Source organism: Protomyctophum parallelum, assembly GCF_964188405.1.
Source record: "Protomyctophum parallelum genome assembly, chromosome: 8".
In the NCBI taxonomy this organism is placed as follows: domain Eukaryota; kingdom Metazoa; phylum Chordata; class Actinopteri; order Myctophiformes; family Myctophidae; genus Protomyctophum; species Protomyctophum parallelum.
Window position 1 is genome coordinate 47,700,173 of NC_139703.1, and position 20,779 is coordinate 47,720,951.

At 44.7% G+C, this 20,779-nt stretch overlaps 1 protein-coding gene across 6 annotated transcripts in view; it reads right to left on the bottom strand.

The window, feature by feature from the left end:
* Window positions 1-20,779, bottom strand: part of sulf2a (sulfatase 2a) — a 59,420-nt gene that overhangs the window by 15,733 nt on the left and 22,908 nt on the right. For 3 of the 6 annotated variants that reach the window (XM_083770731.1, XM_083770729.1, XM_083770730.1), the window contains one exon: window positions 4,729-4,969. In XM_083770731.1, the coding sequence (XP_083626857.1) occupies window positions 4,729-4,912 (184 nt within the window). In that variant the 5' untranslated portion in view covers window positions 4,913-4,969. Of the gene's footprint in view, window positions 1-4,728; window positions 4,970-9,721; window positions 9,888-10,491; window positions 10,511-20,779 lie in introns of those variants that run through there. The other 3 variants (XM_083770728.1, XM_083770727.1, XM_083770732.1) reach the window with 2 other exon arrangements.

Consider the following 20,779-nt stretch of genomic DNA (forward strand, 5'->3'; position numbering starts at 1 on the left):
TGGATGCCACAGGCCGCTCTCATTTCATGCCAGCAGAGCTGGCACAGGGGAGTATGACTCTGAGCGAGCCAGAGGGGTTAATGGAGTGAAAGGCAGCATTAGGTTGACCTTTTACGAGCTGAAGCAGTTCGACACGGATGGACAGGATATCCATAACCACCATATTGCATGTACACATTCATCTCCACAGTCGTCCATCCACCAGCCGTAACCACCCACCACCCCCCTCATCTTACCAATGCGTATATGATAGGATATAGTACTTTATTGTCAGTTCACACTGAAATTTGTCTTGCGACACAGCAGCCAAGTATGCAGAAACACATATACAAAACACAAATAACAAGACAATTTACATACATAGAGACATGAGCAATATCCACCGCTTAGATTATCCTGTGGCTACTACAACTCCTGATTAAGCCTCAAGGTCGACTGGTAGACAAAGGACCTCTTTAGTCTGACCTTATTGTATGCTGGTACACCATATCTCCTTCCTGAAGGTAGCAACCTATATTCTCCATACAACACATGCTTAGTATTAGAGGTGTATGAATATATATGAATGTTTTATTCTAATGCAGTAATTACATTATTGGAAAAGGACCAAATTCAAACATTGATACATTGGCAAAATTATTCAGGTAATTTTGAGTTTACATTTGACAACATTTTCCAAAAACTGTGAACTTTAAAAAATAAAGCCATTTACGGCAAAATGTTAACGGATGATATATGGTCTTAGCTGTGAACAAAGAAAAACACATGATATATTCTTTACCCACTTAAAGGACGACTTCACTCATTTTCAACCCATCTTCATATACAAGTAATTGGTCCTCACTAATGTCTTGTTGGCTATAATGAAATGTCCAAGATTTTTAATGAGGTTCGCCTATGTCCACATTGTCCAGCTTTTGGTGTATGTGCACAAACTTTGTCCTCCACAAACATTAAATTCCCATTGACAATGAATGGACAATTTTACGCCATATAGGGTCTATACAGTCGCTCTGGATTAAGAGCGTCTGCTAAATGCCTAAATTGTAAATGGAAAATTGTAAATTGTATGATGCCCGCGCTCCTATATACAGCTTTTGTCCCCATATGTCTCAATATTTGCCACTGACAATGAAAGGAGAAATTAGGTCAAATGTCCGCCAAATATGACGTAAATCTGTGCGATGACAAGAGCGCCCCTCACTTCACACAGGAGTGATTTTTGAGGGGCGCTAGCCCCTCCTTTATAAAGCTTTTGTCCTCACACGTCTCAATATTTGCCATTGACAATGAAAGGAGAAATTAGGTCAAATTTCCACCAAATATGACGTAAATTAATCATCAAAACATTAAACACCATTGACAATGAAGGGGAAATATACGTCATATGTAGACGAGCAAATCGGCTAACCAATCACGTTGGTGGGAACGCTTGGCCAATAAGAGACCACCATTCTTTTTTTTGTGGCTTTCGCTTTTATTTTATATTTTTTATGGACGGACAGACAGTAGGCTGACAGGAAATGGGGAGAGAGATGGGGGGAAGACATGCAGTAAAGGCCGTCGGGATCGGGAGTCGAACCCGCGGCACACTGCCAGACTGCATGGATTACCAGCCAAGGTGCCTGGACCGCTGAGCCATGGCCCAGGCCGAGACCACCATTCTTGATGATGATGTACGATGATGATGAGCGCCCCTCACTTCACACGGGTGTGATTTTTTTATAATATATAGTATACACTATACAGTATGTATATACAGCGCATGTATATTACACATTTTATGGCTCTATTCTTGTTGACATTTACAGTGAGAGGCATATAGTCGTACAGTCGTATGGTAATTTCTATGTAAATGTCACCACCACATTATAGTGACAAACTATGACCACTGGTTTGGCAGCTGTATGTAACATGCTTACATAGTACTACTGTATGTGGGTCTTCCGTGAGACCTTTAGGAGGGCCATTCAAGCCGCAAGCAGAGCCTGCAGCACCGTTGGCCCCGGTGGAGCCTGCGGAACCATTGTGGCTCAAGAATCCGACACTCCTGAATGAAGTGTCTGGTGCTGGGACTCTGTCTGGTGCAACGCACAGGTCCTGGCTGCACCTGTTGAGAGCAGGAGGGGACCGAACAGGAGTCAACCCACAGAGCCTAGTCCTTCCACACGCCAGACCTCCCAGTCCCGGCAGAGTAGTAAAAAAGTAGTAAAAAAAATGTCTCTCTGAAAGATTGAAATAAACTATTCATTCATTCATAGTGGGTAGCTACTGGGACGTAAGTCAGGACTTGATCACCCCCGCTGGGTCACCTGATTGAGGGGTATTTTGCGAGACCCGAAACCCTGATGACCTTGAGATACATCACTGAGGATACGTCCCAGGTCCATCCATGCGATATTTGTTCGTTCTTAGACTATTTATAGTCAGTGACTCATAGGAATAGACTATGTGACAACCGGGTATAGTCTGGTGAGTGGTGAGTGGTGACCACTGGAGAGACGGGTGACAGCCGGAATGTAGATGGCACCCGGGAGCAGTATGGTTTGGTGCCCCAGACTGTGTCTTCCGTGAGGAGGAGGACCAACAGCCCACGTAAGGGGCTATGAGGGGTATGATGTTGTGAGACCCGAAACCCGATGACCTTATCACTGAGGATACATCCCAGGTGCATCCATGCGATGTTTGTTGGTTCTGACAGAATTTCTAACCTCTGACTTGTCATCTCTAACATGCATTCACATAGTGACTAATGGTGATACTATAGTGATAGTAAGTACATGCTATTTTTTGCAAGTCAATATTGATTTAATGATTCTCACCGTATTGGTATGCAATTTAGATTTAGTGAGATGCAGTGGTTTATTTCTGATAATGGCTCCAAATCTGACCCTCATTTTACTATCTTTGTAACGATAAAAAAACATAATATCTGACCACAATTGAATCCAATTCTTAATTTTACAGTGCCAAATATCTACCATTGCATTGGTTAAGCTTGCACGCGAATCAAAATGTGTTGGAATATTGTAATCATAGATAGATTGGTTCTTGGCTTAAAATTCTTAATATAAGGATTTTCTGAAATGTCTATGGAGAAATCATAAATGAATGGGATGTGGAAACTAACCAGGTGAAAATAAATAACATTTTAAGCACAAACTCAATACAAAGACTGTCAACTGTGAGTGGACGACCCAATTAAGCATTACACTTGTTTACAACAGGGTCCACATTGTTCAATTCATCAAACATGCCCCATTATGGACTCATCCTCCTCATTGTAACGCTATTAGATCTAAATTAGCTTATATCTTTTGACAGTACTATCCAGTGTACTTTTCGATTATATTTCTGACAAGCATTTCCATTATTGAGTTGATATCTGATACAATCTCTATAGCCAGTAAATTTGGATTGCTGGACAATCCCAGAATATGTAATTATTGCATTTTCTGCAATAACCTGAGTCCGGTGTATACCATTCTGTATCTGTAAGTACTTTCTTCTCTGAGTAATAAGGAACCTAATCATGTTTGTCCATTAAAACGCTATCCAAAGGCCAGAGCTAGAAGTGGTGGCTACTGGCTACATTACACATATATACAGCCATTCATCCTCTGTTAGAACAATGACTGCCTCCTTTTCCCATTTAAGTTTAACATATTCTTGGAGGACTGTATAGTACCCTTTCGTCTTTATATTCTTTAAACCAGGTATTTAGAGGAACCCTCTTCCAATTACTTCATCTTTTACAATGAATCCACAAGCGTTTTATCACCCAGTATGGGTGATAAAATATTTTACCTACCTACTGTATGTGAATTCAATACACGGTTGTAATCTCTGGTCCATAGCTCTAATGCGTTGCATTTAGAGCTATGTTACTCTCGACTTCCACCGCTCGCATAAATGCAGACCAGCCTCTCGTCTTTAGCGTAAATAAAAAGAACGTTTTTGCTACTCACCAAAACAAAGGCGGGTTGTGTCATTAGAAAGCCTACTTTCCTTAGTGGACGCACTCTGAGCCCCCCACCACACGTCTAAACGGTACTTTACGGACCAGAGCTACGCGGTTGTTATGTTGTATTGTATCAGGATGGTGTAAGCTTCTTATTAGAAATCAATCAAAATATAGGAAAATGAGGTCTACATTTTAACACCAGTAAACACATTTCACCCTTACTGTCGCAACGTAATGTGGATAATGTCTGCGTATATGTCAGACGGCGCAATTGTGTCAAATATATTATCTCTGGAGTCAAGTGATCAAGATGTATCAGTCAGATTTTCCAGATTACATTCTGGATGGCTACTATTAGAAGAGGCCCGCTTTGCAAAAAATGCCTTCATTAACGCAGTGTCCAATCTACCCCATTTTAATCACAAATCGAGGGGCCTCTAAACTACACAGACCCAAAAACAATTTCACTTTCACCCAAAGGGTGTGCCAAGTTTTCAATAAAATACAAAATGTGTCTGTGTATGTGTCAGACAGTGTCACTAAGGGCTGATCGTCGGTCAGTGTAAGAAGACTTGTTCCATACAGGTATAGTGCAGGTACAATTATCGACTTATCTCAATATTCAAGATCTTTCTTTGTTCATGCTTTATGAACACAATATCAGGGATCATTTTCATTATGGTTATTTTATTGGAAACACGCACGCACGCACACACGCACACTCACACGCACACAGCATGAAAAGAGAGAAAAGAGATGCCCACCTAGCTCCATATCTTGATCATCGGTGAGAATGAGGATGATGTTGGGACGGACATTGCGGATATGGCGGTCCCTCTGTAGGCGAGACCTGAGGCGATGCCCAGACAGATAGCCGGAGCCCTGGGCCAACGGGAGGACGAGGGATACCAGGACCAGCAGCAGGGCCCCCGGCCCCCACCCTGCCATCACTCTACAGCCTGCAGCGACCTCCTCTTCGTCTGCCTGCAGCTCACACACTTCAACCTGGGAGATAAAAACACAACACACAACAATATACAGTCAAATCCTCAATGTCAATACAACTGTGAAAGTGTGTAAGAATGCGGTATGTATACACGGCTATACAGTAGTTTACGTAGCTAAAGAAGATGATGGTAAGAAAGGACAGAAACATTAGCATACTCAATTACTCATACTGCGTGGCAAGGGCCAAGGCGAGTTTGTTTGTATTGCAAAATGCTTTACATAAGGCATAGAAAGGCATTTAAAGATAAATAAAAGAATAGAATGAATTAAATAGATAGATAGATAGATAGATAGATAGATACATTCAAACTCAATAGGCATAAAAGAGTAGGTCAAAGTGCAAATTACAAATTTAATATAGCTAAAGATTTTTTGTTTTACTCATTCAAGTTACACGCTATATAAATAAATTGGTATTTGTTTGTCCCATCGTGTGTGGACGTAGACAAATGAACTTGGAGCGCACCCAGAACACGGAGGGCACTAAGAGGTCTTTTAGTGTTGTATACACAGGCCTATGACAGGCCTATCTGTTGTATAGGAGTCTTTCATCTGCTCTCTCTCTCTCTCTCTCTCTCTCTCTCTCTCTCACACTCACACTCACACTCACACTCACACTCACACTCACACTCACACTCACACTCACACTCACACTCACACTCACACTCACACTCACACTCACACACACACACACACACACACACACACACACACACACACACACACACACACACACACACACACACAATGAAAAATAGCAGATGCAAGCCTTGCAGGGCCATTACAGGGTGCTCTTCCGTACAAATGCTCCCATTTGGTCTGAGATCAGCTCGTTAATCAATCATTAATGATGCATTAGACCGGTGTCATTGCCTGGGTGTAATGATCTCTGGTGATGAGCACAAGGCTGCCAGGCTGGGGCTAATGGACCTGGGCCAGGGGCCAAGACAGACCTCACCACCCCTGGAGAGAGATGAGGGGATGAGCTGGAGGTCAGAGGTCAAGGAGAGAAACACAAGGTAGATTCAAGATTCAATAATTTATTTGCCATGTCAACAAGTTGATAGGAATTTGTCTTGGTTCATACTCAACATATACAGACAACCATAGATACACAAATAAGAAGGACAGTACAATACAAAAACCAGCAGCATAGGAAATTACATTCAGTTTTTTTTAAAGTGCTATCTGCATATATCTATGAGTTCAGATGTCTAATGGCTACGGGGTAAGTGCTGTCTCTGAAGCGACATGTTGAGCTCTGGATACTTCTATATCTCCTGCCTGATGGGAGGAGATTGAAGAGGTGATGTGCAGGATGGGAGTTGTCTGCAATGATTTTATTTGCCTTCCTAATTATTCTGGTGGAATAGAGTGAGGAAAGTGTAGGGAGGCTGCATCCTATGTTTTTTGCTGCGCGACGTACTACTCTTTCCAGCTTTGATTTGTCTTGAGAGGTTGTGTGACCAAACCAGACAAGCATGGAGAAGGTGAGAACACTTTCAATAGTGGCCCTGTAGAAGTGAGTCATGGCTGCTTGGCTGACTTTAAACTTCTTAAGCTGCCGCAAGAAATAGAGACGCTGGTGTGATTGACCTATTATGAGACTGGTGTTAAGATCCCATGATAAGGATTCATGAATGGTGGTCCCGAGGAACCGGAAGGAGGAAACTCTTTCTACCTCTTCCCCATTGATGAAGAGGGGGGGAGGGAAGGTAGAGAGGATGCGATGAGGGGTAACAAGGACATGGGTCACTGAACAGGGAGATAGAAACATTGGAGAGACAGAGAGATAGAGGCAGAGAGGGAAGTCTAAGATTGTCCTGAATATGATAGGGATGGTTCAACAGGCAAAGATCTGTAGAACAAAAATACAGCTTCAGAAGAAAGTGAATCGAGAGAGCTGCTTCATGTTATTGTGCACAACAGAATAATATGAAACAGCACAATGTTAATGTGACACTATCACCAGGAAGGCACGCACACTTTACATGTTCCATGAGAGTAAATTGCCTCTAAGTGTGCAGATAATTGCCAATTCTGCCCACCCTGTGTATGTTTAATAAAAAAGATTAATGTCAAGACAACCATACTTCTCTTAATGTCTGCATGCTATTTGCAAAAAATTATACTGCCGACCTATTTACCTTAATACAAGAATAACTGCAACTCATTCCCAGCATAGCCCCACTGAGTTTGCCATGGCAACCGTCTCACTACAAACAGAGAGAAGCACTCGCTTGATAATGTAGATTGTAGACCGTCTCTCTCTCTCCCTTTCTCTGTCTCTCTCTCTCTCTCTCCCCAGCCAGCTAGGTTCAAGGTTTCTTCCCATTGAAGGGGAGTTTTTCCATGCTGCTGTCAGTGCTGTCACCAGTGCTTGGTCATCGGGGAATTGTTGGCTCTCTGTAAATTACCCACATGAACCCTAGGATGCATATCTTTAGTCCGACATCTTAACAGTCCGACACGCAATAGTCCGACACCCTACCCCAAACTCTGCACGCAGAAGCCACGGTGAGTCTTAACCGGCCACATATGTCGGACTAACGTCCGTATGTAACATTCGAACGTTTGGCAAAAATGGGCGAATTCAATGAAGAATGAATTCAAGAGATTTAATGTAGAGGGAAGAAAGAAGGGAACCTATAGACATCTGAGGAGCCCGGTCAACAAATTATATAGTGTTTAAGTGGTTCAATACTATGCTCCTCTATAATAATATATAACATGGAAAGTGTCATTAGTTAACATTGTGCCAATATATAGATAAAGTTGTTTGAACTGAACTAAAGTAATCTCAACAAACAAGGTAGTAACAACAAGGGGTTGACAAGTGTCATGATATAAACAGTTTCACAGTAAATGATTCCTCCTCTAGTCTTTTGAAAATAAAAAGGTTCCTCAACTTCATGATATTGTTTGAAGCTAAATAAAAGGATTGTAACAATTCTGGAATAATGTTTTTAATGAGAGTGTTTGACAGCTATTCTAGGAGTAGTGCCGACTGGGTTTGAAGGTAGGAAAAAGGTGTACCTCCTCCAGGTATTGCCAAAAAGACTATCAAAATAAATTGGCTATGAAAACACCCTCCAACCCACGAACAATGGCTGAATAAAGTAAAAGAAATTAGAGACATGGAAGAAATTACTTATTTGGTGAGGCTACGAAATGAGCAATTTATTAAGAAATGGACGCCCTTCGCACGCATCGAGATTTAACATTACCAAGATATATTTCTACAAAGAGATTATGAATGTTTAATGTGATATGATTGTACAATATGTGGGTAGATGCGCACTGTGACAGTATTTTTTTTTTTTTTTTTAAGATATTTTTTTTGCGGCTTACGCCTTTTATTGATTTTTTAAGGGACAGACAGTAGGCTGACAGGAAACGGGAGAGAGATGGGGGGATGACATGCGGTAAAGGCCGTGTCGGGTCCGGGAGTCGAACCCGCGGCACACCGCGACTGGATCACCAGTCCGGTGCCCAGACCGTTACGCTACGGCCTGGGCCACTGTGACAGTATTTATAAAAATATGTATGGTACGTTCTGTAACTCGCATATACTATTTATCATTCTCTTTGATTGATGGACCCCCCCCCCCCTTCCCATCTTTCCTGTTCTTTCTTATTTTTAAGTGGTGCAACCACTTCTACATCCAGCTTGCAATGACCGTGTACCTGTGTACCTGTGTGTGTACCTGTAACCATGAGCATGAGTGGTGTGCGCATGTGTGAAATTGGAACGAGAGAAGTATGTGACATGGCTGCCACCTGCTGGACGCAAACGATACAGAGAAGAAATTGGAACGATACAGAGAAGAAATTGGAACGATACAAATTGGAACGATACAGAGAACCAATAGACGGGAGTTGCACCACTTGGTTCACACTGGTGTGATTTTTAATGTCCGTTGACTGAACTACTCGATCAGATGTTGTCTTTCATGTTTACATTTCTTCACTTTATTATTATTATTGTTAGTATTATTATTTATGATTATTATTATTTTTCAAATGTGTTACTTTTAATGTTGCTGCTGTCTCCTTGGGGAGACAATGTGAACTTTGTACTGATAACCGAATGATGCTATGCTGTGCTTGTGTATAAAATGTATTGTCTACCCCGGCAATGACAATAAAAACAATACGAAAATAAAAAGATTGTAACGCTAGTTGTAACTGTGAAATAAGTCTACACACGTAACATCTTTTAATAGTAAATCATAATTGTAAAATGAAAGTATTTGTATTTGTTAACTTTCATCTCATTATCATTCAGTGAGGTCTGACACAAAACCTTCAGGATTCAGAATTCAAAAGGTATTTATTGGGTACATCTCATCATGTACTCTAGGAGCACACAGAAGTGTATGAAAAACTAATTAAAACAACAATAAAAAAAAATATATCACATAATCAGAGCAGCCAAGACTGGGAGGTACTTCTGGGAGTATTCAATATTCACGTTGTGAGTGTGTGCGTGTGTGCGTGTGTGTGTGCGTGTGTGTGCGTGTGCACCACAGGAAGAGTGCAGCTCTCAGAGTAAATCCTAGAAGATGACAACAACAGCCCGTCTGCAGACTCCTTCAGCTGGGAGAGTGCAGCACACTGCTTAACAACAACCTCACCGTGTCATTTATCATCATAACAACACCACGCACCGAGGTGTGTGCATGTGCATAGAGTAGCTGATAAGCACATGGAAATTTGAGGGAAGGTGACAAGAGTAATAATCGTTACCTCTTTAATCAGCTTGCTAATGGCAAAGGAACCCAAGCCGCGTGGAACGTACGTATCTCCAGGCACACTCACTGCAGATGAGGTGAGTGTGAGCATTCACGCCATGCCCGAATAAAATGAGTTCCCCTGTCTGACACAGAGCCTTGCTGTTCCTCTCTGGTCTGGGTTGTAGGCAGCTATATGTCACTGGGTTAGGTCCTCCCCATTGCTCTCACTCCCTCATGCCCTTCCTCCTTAAAATCTTATCTTATGTGCGCATGCAGATAAGAAGTGAACACATATACCCACGCACATCAGCACGCACTAACACATGCACACGCATATGCACGCACATGCCCTCAAATGCCATGCATACAAAGTGGGAGGGAACATAGATATACGTGTGTGCGTACATGCACATGCACATGCACCCACACACACCCACACCCACACCCCCACACCCCCCCACACACACACACACACACACACACACACACACACACACACAAGCTGTGTTTGCTCTGGTTTAATTCCTGCTCTTCTCTGCAGGGCATGCGGTTGTTTCCCCTCAGGAATACATGAGCTCTGACCCTCAGTGGTGAGCTGTTTGAAATTCTCCCGGCATCTTTCTCTCATCCCCAACACCCCCACCCCACCCCTCTCAAATTCCCCATCCCTCTCATGACTCGCATGGGTTGAAAACAAGGTACCAGCCGCAAGGAAAGCCACAGGGAGAAAATAAGAAAACAAAAACATACAAACCCTCGTTGAAGGAAGTCAAAATACTTAACCAAGTCTGTCTCCAAAACAGTATTCTCCTGCAAGTATCAAAAAATTCGTCTAGGACATTAATTTTAGGGACATGTGAAGAATAAATTCTCTGTGTTCAAATGAAGACTGTCTACCACGAGTGCTTCCTTCTTTGGAGTAGATTCCTCTTTCAGAATGGTTCTGCGGTAAGAGAAGGTACTTCCTGTTGAACAGTTGTGCAAGAAGCTGATGTTGGCAGAACAGATGAAGGAAGTGTGCTTAATATAGCCATGAATTTACAATATCCATCCAGCAACATTTCTCACACATTGTACACATCTATCTATAGTCAACTGTGTGAATGTCGTGCATGCTAAAGGGCCCGTCATACTTCATGGAACAGCAGATCTGAAAGCTCACAACGCGTCGCAGTGCAATGCGTTGTGATCTTGTAGATCTGCGACACGATGCACAACCAAGTATAAATCAAAGCAGTGGATATTTCCTGATACCCTCCCCCCCCCCCATGAGGCCTCTTCTCCCTCTTGATAGGAAAATAATTGGATTTACAGTCTTGTATCAGCTGACTCATACGCTCCTTCTGTTTTTGTTCTCTTTTATCTATTCATATTGTTCCTCTCTACGGGTGGCAAACGCCACATTGACAATATAAAGTAGTAAACGTGTTTCCAGCAGAAACAACACCTCCCTTGACGAGGATACTGTGTAATACTGCAGAATCGGAAACTGATGATACAATTTACAATGTAGGCATTTAGCAGACGCTCTTAATCCAGAGCGACTTACATTAAGCAGGAACAAAAAGCATGGGAATTCATCACAAAAAAGCATTTATCATGAAACATGCGTAAGCTAAGAAAGTAACAGTGGAATATCTATATTATGAGACTATACATATAAACTATATATATATACTACTATGCTATACATATGTACTATGGCGTGCTATGACTATATACAATGCAATTATAGTGCCGTCTACAATCATAACATGCTATAAGTCTGTATCAGATGCTATCTAAGTCTACAGAAATGCTATCTAAGGGGGTAGGGTAAGTGCTATGGGCCATGATGGAGTCTAAAAAGGTGCGTTTTCAGACTACGGCGGAAGATTGGGAGTGATGCTGCAGTTCTGACTGCAATGGGAAGTGCATTCCACAGTTTTGGAGCCAGAAGGGAGAAGAGTTTGGGACGTGTGGAGCGTTGTCCCGGCGTTTTTAGTGAGGGTACTTCCAGCTTCCCTGCGTTGGCTGATCTGAGTGCGCGGGAGGGTTTGTAGGGTTCAATCATACTTGCAAGATATGGGGGAGCCATGCCTTTGGTTGCTTTGAATGCCAGCATCAGAGTTTTGTATTCTGTGTGGGCAGCGACCGGGAGCCAGTGGAGGGAGCGGAGCAGGGGGGAGACATGTGAGAATTTTGGCTGGTTGAAGACCAAGCGAGCTGCGGCATTTTGGATCAGCTGGAGAGGCTTAAGTGCACATGCTGGTAGGCCAGTAAGGAGGGAGTTACAATAGTCGAGTTTTGACAAGACTGTTGTCTGGATTAGGAGCTGGGCTGATTCCTGGGTGAGGAACGGTCTAATTCGTCGTATGTTATAGAGTGTAAACCTACAGGATCGAGTGACAGTGATCATGAAACAGCTGATTGCAGCCACGCCAGTCCCTCCCTAGGTCAGACAGACGGCATGATGGTTTTGTGTGCTTTCATAGACGCCAAGGTACGGAATGTTGTTTCCATCGGCTGCGGTGATTTAACACTGTTTCTGATACTTAAGACAGAAAGCTGCACAGATCAGCTCTTTGCACTAAGTGAACGAACGGTGAGGCAGCAATGCTGATTCAGCCGCATCAGAAACGAAAGTGGGAATTTTGCCATTTAGACATTTAGAAGCACGGGAAAAACTTGCGTGAATGTGACTCTCAGCAAAGCTCATTATAAAGGCTTTGGAGAGAGAGGAGGTGGTAGAGATAGTGTGATCTCTAGAAGAGTACAGAATATAAGATCACACGGAATGGGCTTCTAGAAACATGTGTGAGGATCAAAGATCATCAAGGTTATACAAATACCCAAATGATGCCTAGAACAGAGAGCAGCAAACTTTTACACTAAAGTCCTCCCTGCACAAAGAGCTCATTGGAAGCCAGCAGCACTGCAGCGTCTGATGAAAAGTTAATGCCGTCCATCTTTTATTGATAACACTGAATTATAAATGCCATGACAGCAGAGCCATGGAGGGATGGCTATGTCACAGTGTGGATACGGAGGCTACTGTGCGAGCGAAGGGATGAAACACAGCCACCACAGAGACAGACGGTTTACAGTACACTCTGCAACAACACACACACAACAACGGAATACACCAACTTCTACAGCCCAAGTGAGTAGTGGGGAGGAAGCCAACAAGAGTATGAAGTGATAAATCTTACCAAATACTTTGCAGAGGCGTTAATGTACTTTTTTCCCCTCTATAAATAAAACACCTGGGGCTTTGATGTGGGCATAAAGGCTGATTCATGCTATGCGTACCCCTCACCCCACCTCCAGGAGTGTGCCACCCTCAGAGAGAATATGAGAACAAAAAAACATTTATTACATATTGCAGAAGCATGAGTCATAGCACACACACACACTTGCAATTTAATCATGCCTGTCTCATAACGTGCATGAAACCTGGAGGAAATATCGCACCAACATAAAGAAGTCATACTTCTCTATTTCTCGATCTATAACAAATGTCCAAAGATGGTGAGAGTGCAAAACACACAAAGAGAGAGGAGAGAGAGGGGGAGAGAGAGAGAGAGAGAGAGAGATAGAGACAGAGAGAGAGAGAGAGAGAGAGAGAGAGAGAGAGAGAGAGAGACAGAGAGACAGAGAGACAGAGAGAGAGAGAGAGAGAGAGAGAGAGAGAGACAGAGACAGAGACAGAGACAGAGACAGAGACAGAGACAGAGACAGAGACAGAGACAGAGACAGAGACAGAGACAGAGACAGAGAGACAGAGAGACAGAGACAGAGACAGAGACAGAGACAGAGACAGAGACAGAGACAGAGACAGAGACAGAGACAGAGACAGAGACAGAGACAGAGAGAGAGAGAGAGACAGAGACAGAGACAGAGACAGAGACAGAGACAGAGACAGAGAGAGAGACAGAGACAGAGACAGAGACAGAGACAGAGACAGAGACAGAGACAGAGAGAGAGACAGAGACAGAGACAGAGACAGAGACAGAGACAGAGACAGAGACAGAGACAGAGACAGAGACAGAGACATAGGCATAGAGTCAAGGCATAGAGTCTGGTGAGAACAAAGTGTGAGCATTTCCACTGCAATGTTCCCCAAACATGCTCTGTGGAAAATAGAATGAATTGAGAGCGAATGCAATAGTAAAAAACCGCTGAATCTCTTTTACATTCTCAACAGGAATTTTCAGTCCAATGTCTATTGGTGCAGGCATGAAGGAAATGGCACGGCAGGAATGTTAAAATAGACACAACCAGGCCTGAATGCACTAGTCCTGTTGCAACAGCATCAAGCCAATCCCTTTGGTCATAATTGAGGCTGGCAGAGCTTTGCTAATGTGTGACTTTGTTCCCACTGGCCTGTATAGCACTGGCTAGAATGTGCAAAATCTCCAAGGACCCTTGAATTTTCTAACAACAGTTGGCATTCAGATGCTAATCTTGCTGCAATGGCGTGCCTGTATGTCAGACCTTCTGAGAAGAGTTTATGTGGTGGTGCGTGTGTGTGTGTGTGTGTGTGTGTGTGTGTGTGTGTGTGTGTGTGTGTGTGTGTGTGTGTGTGTGTGTGTGTGTGCGTGCGTGCGTGCGTGCACATCCATGTTTGTAGTGTGTAGGTATGTGTGTGTGCATGCGTGCCTATGTGGTTCCGTAATCATGTGTCAATGATGTCAATATGGTTATGGGGAAATATAAGTGCTGAACACTGTACAAAATGTATTTCAACAGCCACTGTCATCTTTCGTCAAAAAGTACGTTCTCTCAAATCTCTGCTGCACTATTAGAAGCCATGGCCATGGAAACATATACTGTACAAGTAACTTTAGAAGCTGGCCTGTCAGTCACATTAAATACCCAACATCATCATCACATATACATCCCAGGAACACAGCTGTGTCCCGTGTGAATTCTTCTGCCCAATGACCTCTGAGCTAATCCAGACTGACAGCGTGTTGTGGGTTCGACTACAAATCCCGACGACCTTTGCTGCGTGTCGCTCCCCCCCTCCCCCCCATTTCCTGTCAGCTTACTGTACACTAGGGGCACTATTTTGACTTGAGAGGTATACTTTCAAAATGACCAGGTCAACAAGATCTACCCACCCATATTTTTGTATCCCATTGCTGAAAATAGTTAAAAAAAGTACCCGAGGCCCAGGCCGTAGCGTAACGGTCTGGGCACCGGACTGGTAATCCAGTCGCAGTGTGCCGCGGGTTCGACTCCCGGACCCGACACGGCCTTTACTGCATGTCATCCCCCCATCTCTCTCCCGTTTCCTGTCTTAAAAAAATATCTTAAAAAAAAAAAAAAAAAAAGTACCCGAAGGAGCTTTTGAATAGCGTGCTGGCGTTACATATAATTACTGATATACATAAGAAAAACACACTCGGAATGGGAAATAGAGGGGGGGAATGGAATTGGTACTGTTTTGTTTTGTATAACTTTCTAGCTTGAATTGGTATACTGTTTTGTTTTGTATAACTTTCTAGCTTGAATTGGTACTGTTTTGATTTGCATAACTTGGAAATGCTACTGACGTTTCTTTTTTTTTAAAGATGTATATTTGGGGCTTTTTCTGCCTTTATTGGATAGACTGTACAAGTGTACAGTATGGTGACAAAAAATGGGGAGAGAGAGGGGGTGGGGGGTGATAGATACACGGCAAAGTGATCTACCTGCTCAGCCTTTGTGATCTACTGGTAGATCACAATCTACCAAATAAAGACAGAAAAAGACCCAAAAATATCTTTGAAAATGTAATGATCTAAATAAACAATGGCTTCTCCTGATATGTCAACACAACCCATCAGCGCTGTCAAGCCCCAGGACCGATAATGGCCAAATCTCATCGGATAACTCTGCACTGTTCTTTGGTTTAAAAATAGGACCACAGTCATGTTCCTGACAAATGGGCTTTTGCTTCCTAATAAAAAACTTTAATAGTCTAGAATGACAAGAGATAGCGCGGAGGCCGATGGATTCCATTCGCTACTAGGAAGATTTCATTTAGATTACCCCAAGGTTCTGATAAGCTCAGCACTCGGCACACGGTCTAGCTCGACAGTCAGAATCTCTATGGCAATTTTCCGTTTCAATAAGCCAACACAATAGAGCAATGGTCGCACTCTAAAAGGTGTGAGTTAAATTAGATTTTTGCCAATGATGAAAGCAAGGGCTCATGTGTGAAATATTCTGAACTCAATAATGGTTAAACTCTGCCTGTGCACGTGCACGTGTGTGTGTGTGTGTGTGTGTGTGTGTGTGTACTACAGTGCAGTGCGTGTGATGACACAGACTCTCTCTTTCATATCAGAAGGAAAGTGCTGCCCAGACGGTGAAATATGAATGTGAATGTAATTTTAGAGTCCAACACATCATTAATTCTGCACCGAGTCTGGTTCGCTGTCTTGAATGGGGTGTATCCGTGATGTGTTCTGGCTGGAAGCATGGAACATCGCACGCGCGCACACATGCACGCACGCACGCACGCACGCACACAAAGTCATACTCACACAAAGCTGTGTGAAGCTGCATTTAAGTTGCATGCAACTAGGTTATATTCACAAGAGATTTGATGAGAAGGGTCCAAATGCACTGACGCAGCTCCATCTGGGGGAGGCGCCCTCTGTTACCAGGCCAACCAATAATACATTCCAGCTCAGTTAGGCAGATGACGATATAAGGGAGTTGTGTCAATGTTAGCTCTACATAATGCTCTAGCTCTAAGCAGTGCTTCAGAATGACTGGGGAATGAAAGAATCGGCTGTTCTGGTGGCTGGGGGAAAATAATCAAGATTTCATGACGGAGAGCGAATGTACACTTGCGAATGTACACTTGCATGGTCTTGTATTTGATACTATAGTGTGGAAACATTCGTTGTTTATTTATAGTGGTGATCAAAGAAGTGGAAAGCATAGTTTTCCTCTATCCTTCCTTACATGCTGTACAACTACTGTACAAGGTTCTTTATTATTTGTCTCCCTAGAGGAAGACATTTGTCTTAGACAAAGAGCCCGCATGCAAGCGTAGCCCTTATGCCCATGTCGCCGCAGTACAGCGCCAATACATCAATGCCTGAACATGAAGCTTTATCCATTCCAAACCCTTACAGAAAGTCAGATGAATATTGCATACAGATCCATGCAGGAAGCCTCGTGTCCATTTCCATGCATGTACAATAACACATGGTGCGTTATCTTCCAAATGTTTTCTATGTCAGTGGGAGGGATGCTGGATGATTGGAGAGGTAGAAATAACGAGGAGGCGAGGAAGGAATGGAGAAAGAGAAATGGAGCAAGTATGATGGTGTCAGTTCAGTTCATACAAAAGGCCCAGTCATTAAGTGATCTCACTGCAGAACAAAGGGCTCGGACAGACTCCCTGCATCTGCTGCTCTCGAGTCTCCACTATAAATGTACACCACTCTTGCCCTTGTATGTGTGCACGTGCGCGCACGCACGCACGCACGCACAGTGTCGCACAGTGTTGCACACATACTCATTCACAAAGATGAACAGATAAATACATGCACAAATAAACAATAGCATCTATATCTATCTAGATAGATATAGATATAGATATAGATATAGATATAGATATAGATATAGATATAGATATAGATATAGATATAGATAGATAGATATTACGCACACATAACTGCAGATACACACCCAGACACACAGACTGGCATCGGCAAACAGCATGTACACACACACTGAGACCCACACACACTGTCTGATACACCGAAAACCTATGTTCACAAAACAAAAGCGCGTATCAGATTCTAAACCTCTCTCTCTCTCTCTCTCTCTCTCTCTTTCTCTCTCTCTCTCTCTCTCTCTCCAACGAGACAGGACACAAAGGCGAGAACAGCAGCCAAGCTAATTATCTCTCAAATCTGACGGAAAGAGAGCAGCATGAACAGCAACATTCAAATTAAAATGGTTCTGGCCCCAGCTGTGGTGGACAGGAGGGGACATCTCACAGCTAATGGTCTGGCCCCAGCTGTGGTGGACAGCATGGAGGGGACATCTCACAGCTACCGCCTGCGTTTTTTTTTGTCTCATTCTAGTTTAACTAACACAAGCCAAAGATATCCCTCATAATGAGCTTGGGCTGCTGCCACACCACAATAACACTGTCACAAAACTGTTGCAGAATAGAACATTCTGTGACACCACCATCAGCTCTGAATTGAAGTCACCCAATGCTGGCTTAAGGGACCAGTTTAAAGCCCATTCTACTCTTCCTCACCGTCCTGTCTTGAGTTCCTCTCTCTGTTTCCAGCAGCAACGGGAGCGGCATGCGGGGGCTAGCGTGGTGGTCTGTGAGTTTTTGTGAGGGTGGGGGGGGGGGGCTGACGGGGGCGGGGGCGGGGGGGGGGGTCTCCATACAGGGCTGACCCTGAGAGGTCATGGCATTTACCCCCCTTCCCTCCCCATCTGACACCACCTCCCAGCCCCCCTTTCCCCACACCCCTGCCGTACGCTCCAAGAGAGACGAAAAAAAGGAACATGGAGAGGTGGTAGAGAGAACACCAACAGAGGTCCGATTGTCCCCAAATCGAGTTCAACACCCCCATCAGCAGCCCCCCACCCCCAAAACCTCAACACCCCCACAGCCCCCTAGTGGCCCCGCCTCTAAGGGGTTTTAAGGCTGAGGCGAATGAGAAACTGTCAATGGTGTTTTGTAAATACTTTAGCTGTTTGGATGGGTTTATTCAGAAGTCTGGGGGGAGAACTATGGCCTGCTTCATAGTCCGCAAGCGTTCTCCCTTTTCCTGCGCTATTGAATTTCTGTATGGGAAAGCCATTTGTGATGTGTCCGACAGAGAGAGAGAGAGAGAGAGAGAGAGAGAGGTTCAATTGCCTGTGTCTCCACGACAGGGGCATGACAGCTGAAACAAGCCAGCGAGCTGGTGGACAGGGCAGCCTGCTGAGTGATGGCTGTTCCTTATTGGCACTTATTGACCGGAGGCAAAGCCCTCCTACCGTGTGTCACATCTCAACTAAACGGATTACAGACAAATCAACCAGGGCTCATTGTCCTTCTGGCCTAACCACCTCAAGTCAGACCCTGAACACAGCCAACTACCTCCTACGTGACACCACGCGACCATAGACAGGTCCAACTACCTCCTACGTGACACCACGCGACCATAGACAGGTCCAACTACCTCCTACGTGACACCATGCGACCATAGACAGGTCCAACTACCTCCTACGTGACACCATGTGACCATAGACAGGTCCAACTACCTCCTACGTGACACCACGCGACCATAGACAGGTCCAACTACCTCCTATGTGACACCACGCGACCATAGACAGGTCCAACTACCTCCTACGTGACACCATGCGACCATAGACAGGTCCAACTACCTCCTACGTGACACCACGCGACCATAGACAGGTCCAACTACCTCCTACGTGACACCACGCGACCATAGACAGGTCCAACTACCTCCTACGTGACACCACGCGACCATAGACAGGTCCAACTACCTCCTACGTGACACCACGCGACCATAGACAGGTCCAACTACCTCCTACGTGACACCACGCGACCATAGACAGGTCCAACTACCTCCTACGTGACACCACGCGACCATAGACAGGTCCAACTACCTCCTACGTGACACCACGCGACCATAGACAGGTCCAACTACCTCCTACGTGACACCACGCGACCATAGACAGGTCCAACTACCTCCTACGTGACACCACGCGACCATAGACAGGTCCAACTACCTCCTACGTGACACCACGCGACCATAGACAGGTCCAACTACCTCCTACGTGACACCATGCGACCATAGACAGGTCCAACTACCTCCTACTGACACCATGCGACCATAGACAGGTCCAACTACCTCCTACGTGACACCACGCGACCATAGACAGGTCCAACTACCTCCTACGTGACAACACGCGACCATAGACAGGTCCAACTACCTCCTACGTGACACCACGCGACCATAGACAGGTCCAACTACCTCCTACGTGACACCATGCGACCATAGACAGGTCCAACTACCTCCTACGTGACACCACGCGACCATAGACAGGTCCAACTACCTCCTACGTGACACCATGCGACCATAGACAGGTCCAACTACCTCCTACGTGACACCACGCGACCATAGACAGGTCCAACTACCTCCTACGTGACACCACGCGACCATAGACAGGTCCAACTACCTCCTACTGACACCACGCGACCATAGACAGGTCCAACTACCTCCTACGTGACACCATGCGACCATAGACAGGTCCAACTACCTCCTACGTGACACCATGCGACCATAGACAGGTCCAACTACCTCCTACGTGACACCACGCGACCATAGACAGGTCCAACTACCTCCTACGTGACACCACGCGACCATAGACAGGTCCAACTACCTCCTACGTGACACCACGCGACCATAGACAGGTCCAACTACCTCCTACGTGACACCATGTGACCATAGACAGGTCCAACTACCTCCTACGTGACACCATGTGACCATAGACAGGTCCAACTACCTCCTACGTGACACCATGCGACCATAGACAGGTCCAACTACCTCCTATGTGACACCACGTGACCATAGACAGGTCCAACTACCTCCTACGTGATACCACACGACCACAGACAGGTCCAACTACCTCCTACGTGACACCATGCGACCATAGACAGGTCCAACTACCTCCTACGTGACACCATGCGACCATAGACAGGTCCAACTACCTCCTACGTGACACCACGCGACCATAGACAGGTCCAACTACCTCCTACGTGATACCACACGACCACAGACAGGTCCAACTACCTCCTACGTGACACCATGCGACCACAGACAGGTCCAACTACCTCCTACGTGACACCATGCGACCATAGACAGGTCCAACTACCTCCTACGTGACACCATGTGACCATAGACAGGTCCAACTACCTCCTACGTGACACCATGCGACCATAGACAGGTCCAACTACCTCCTACGTGACACCATGCGACCATAGACAGGTCCAACTACCTCCTACGTGACACCATGCGACCATAGACAGGTCCAACTACCTCCTACG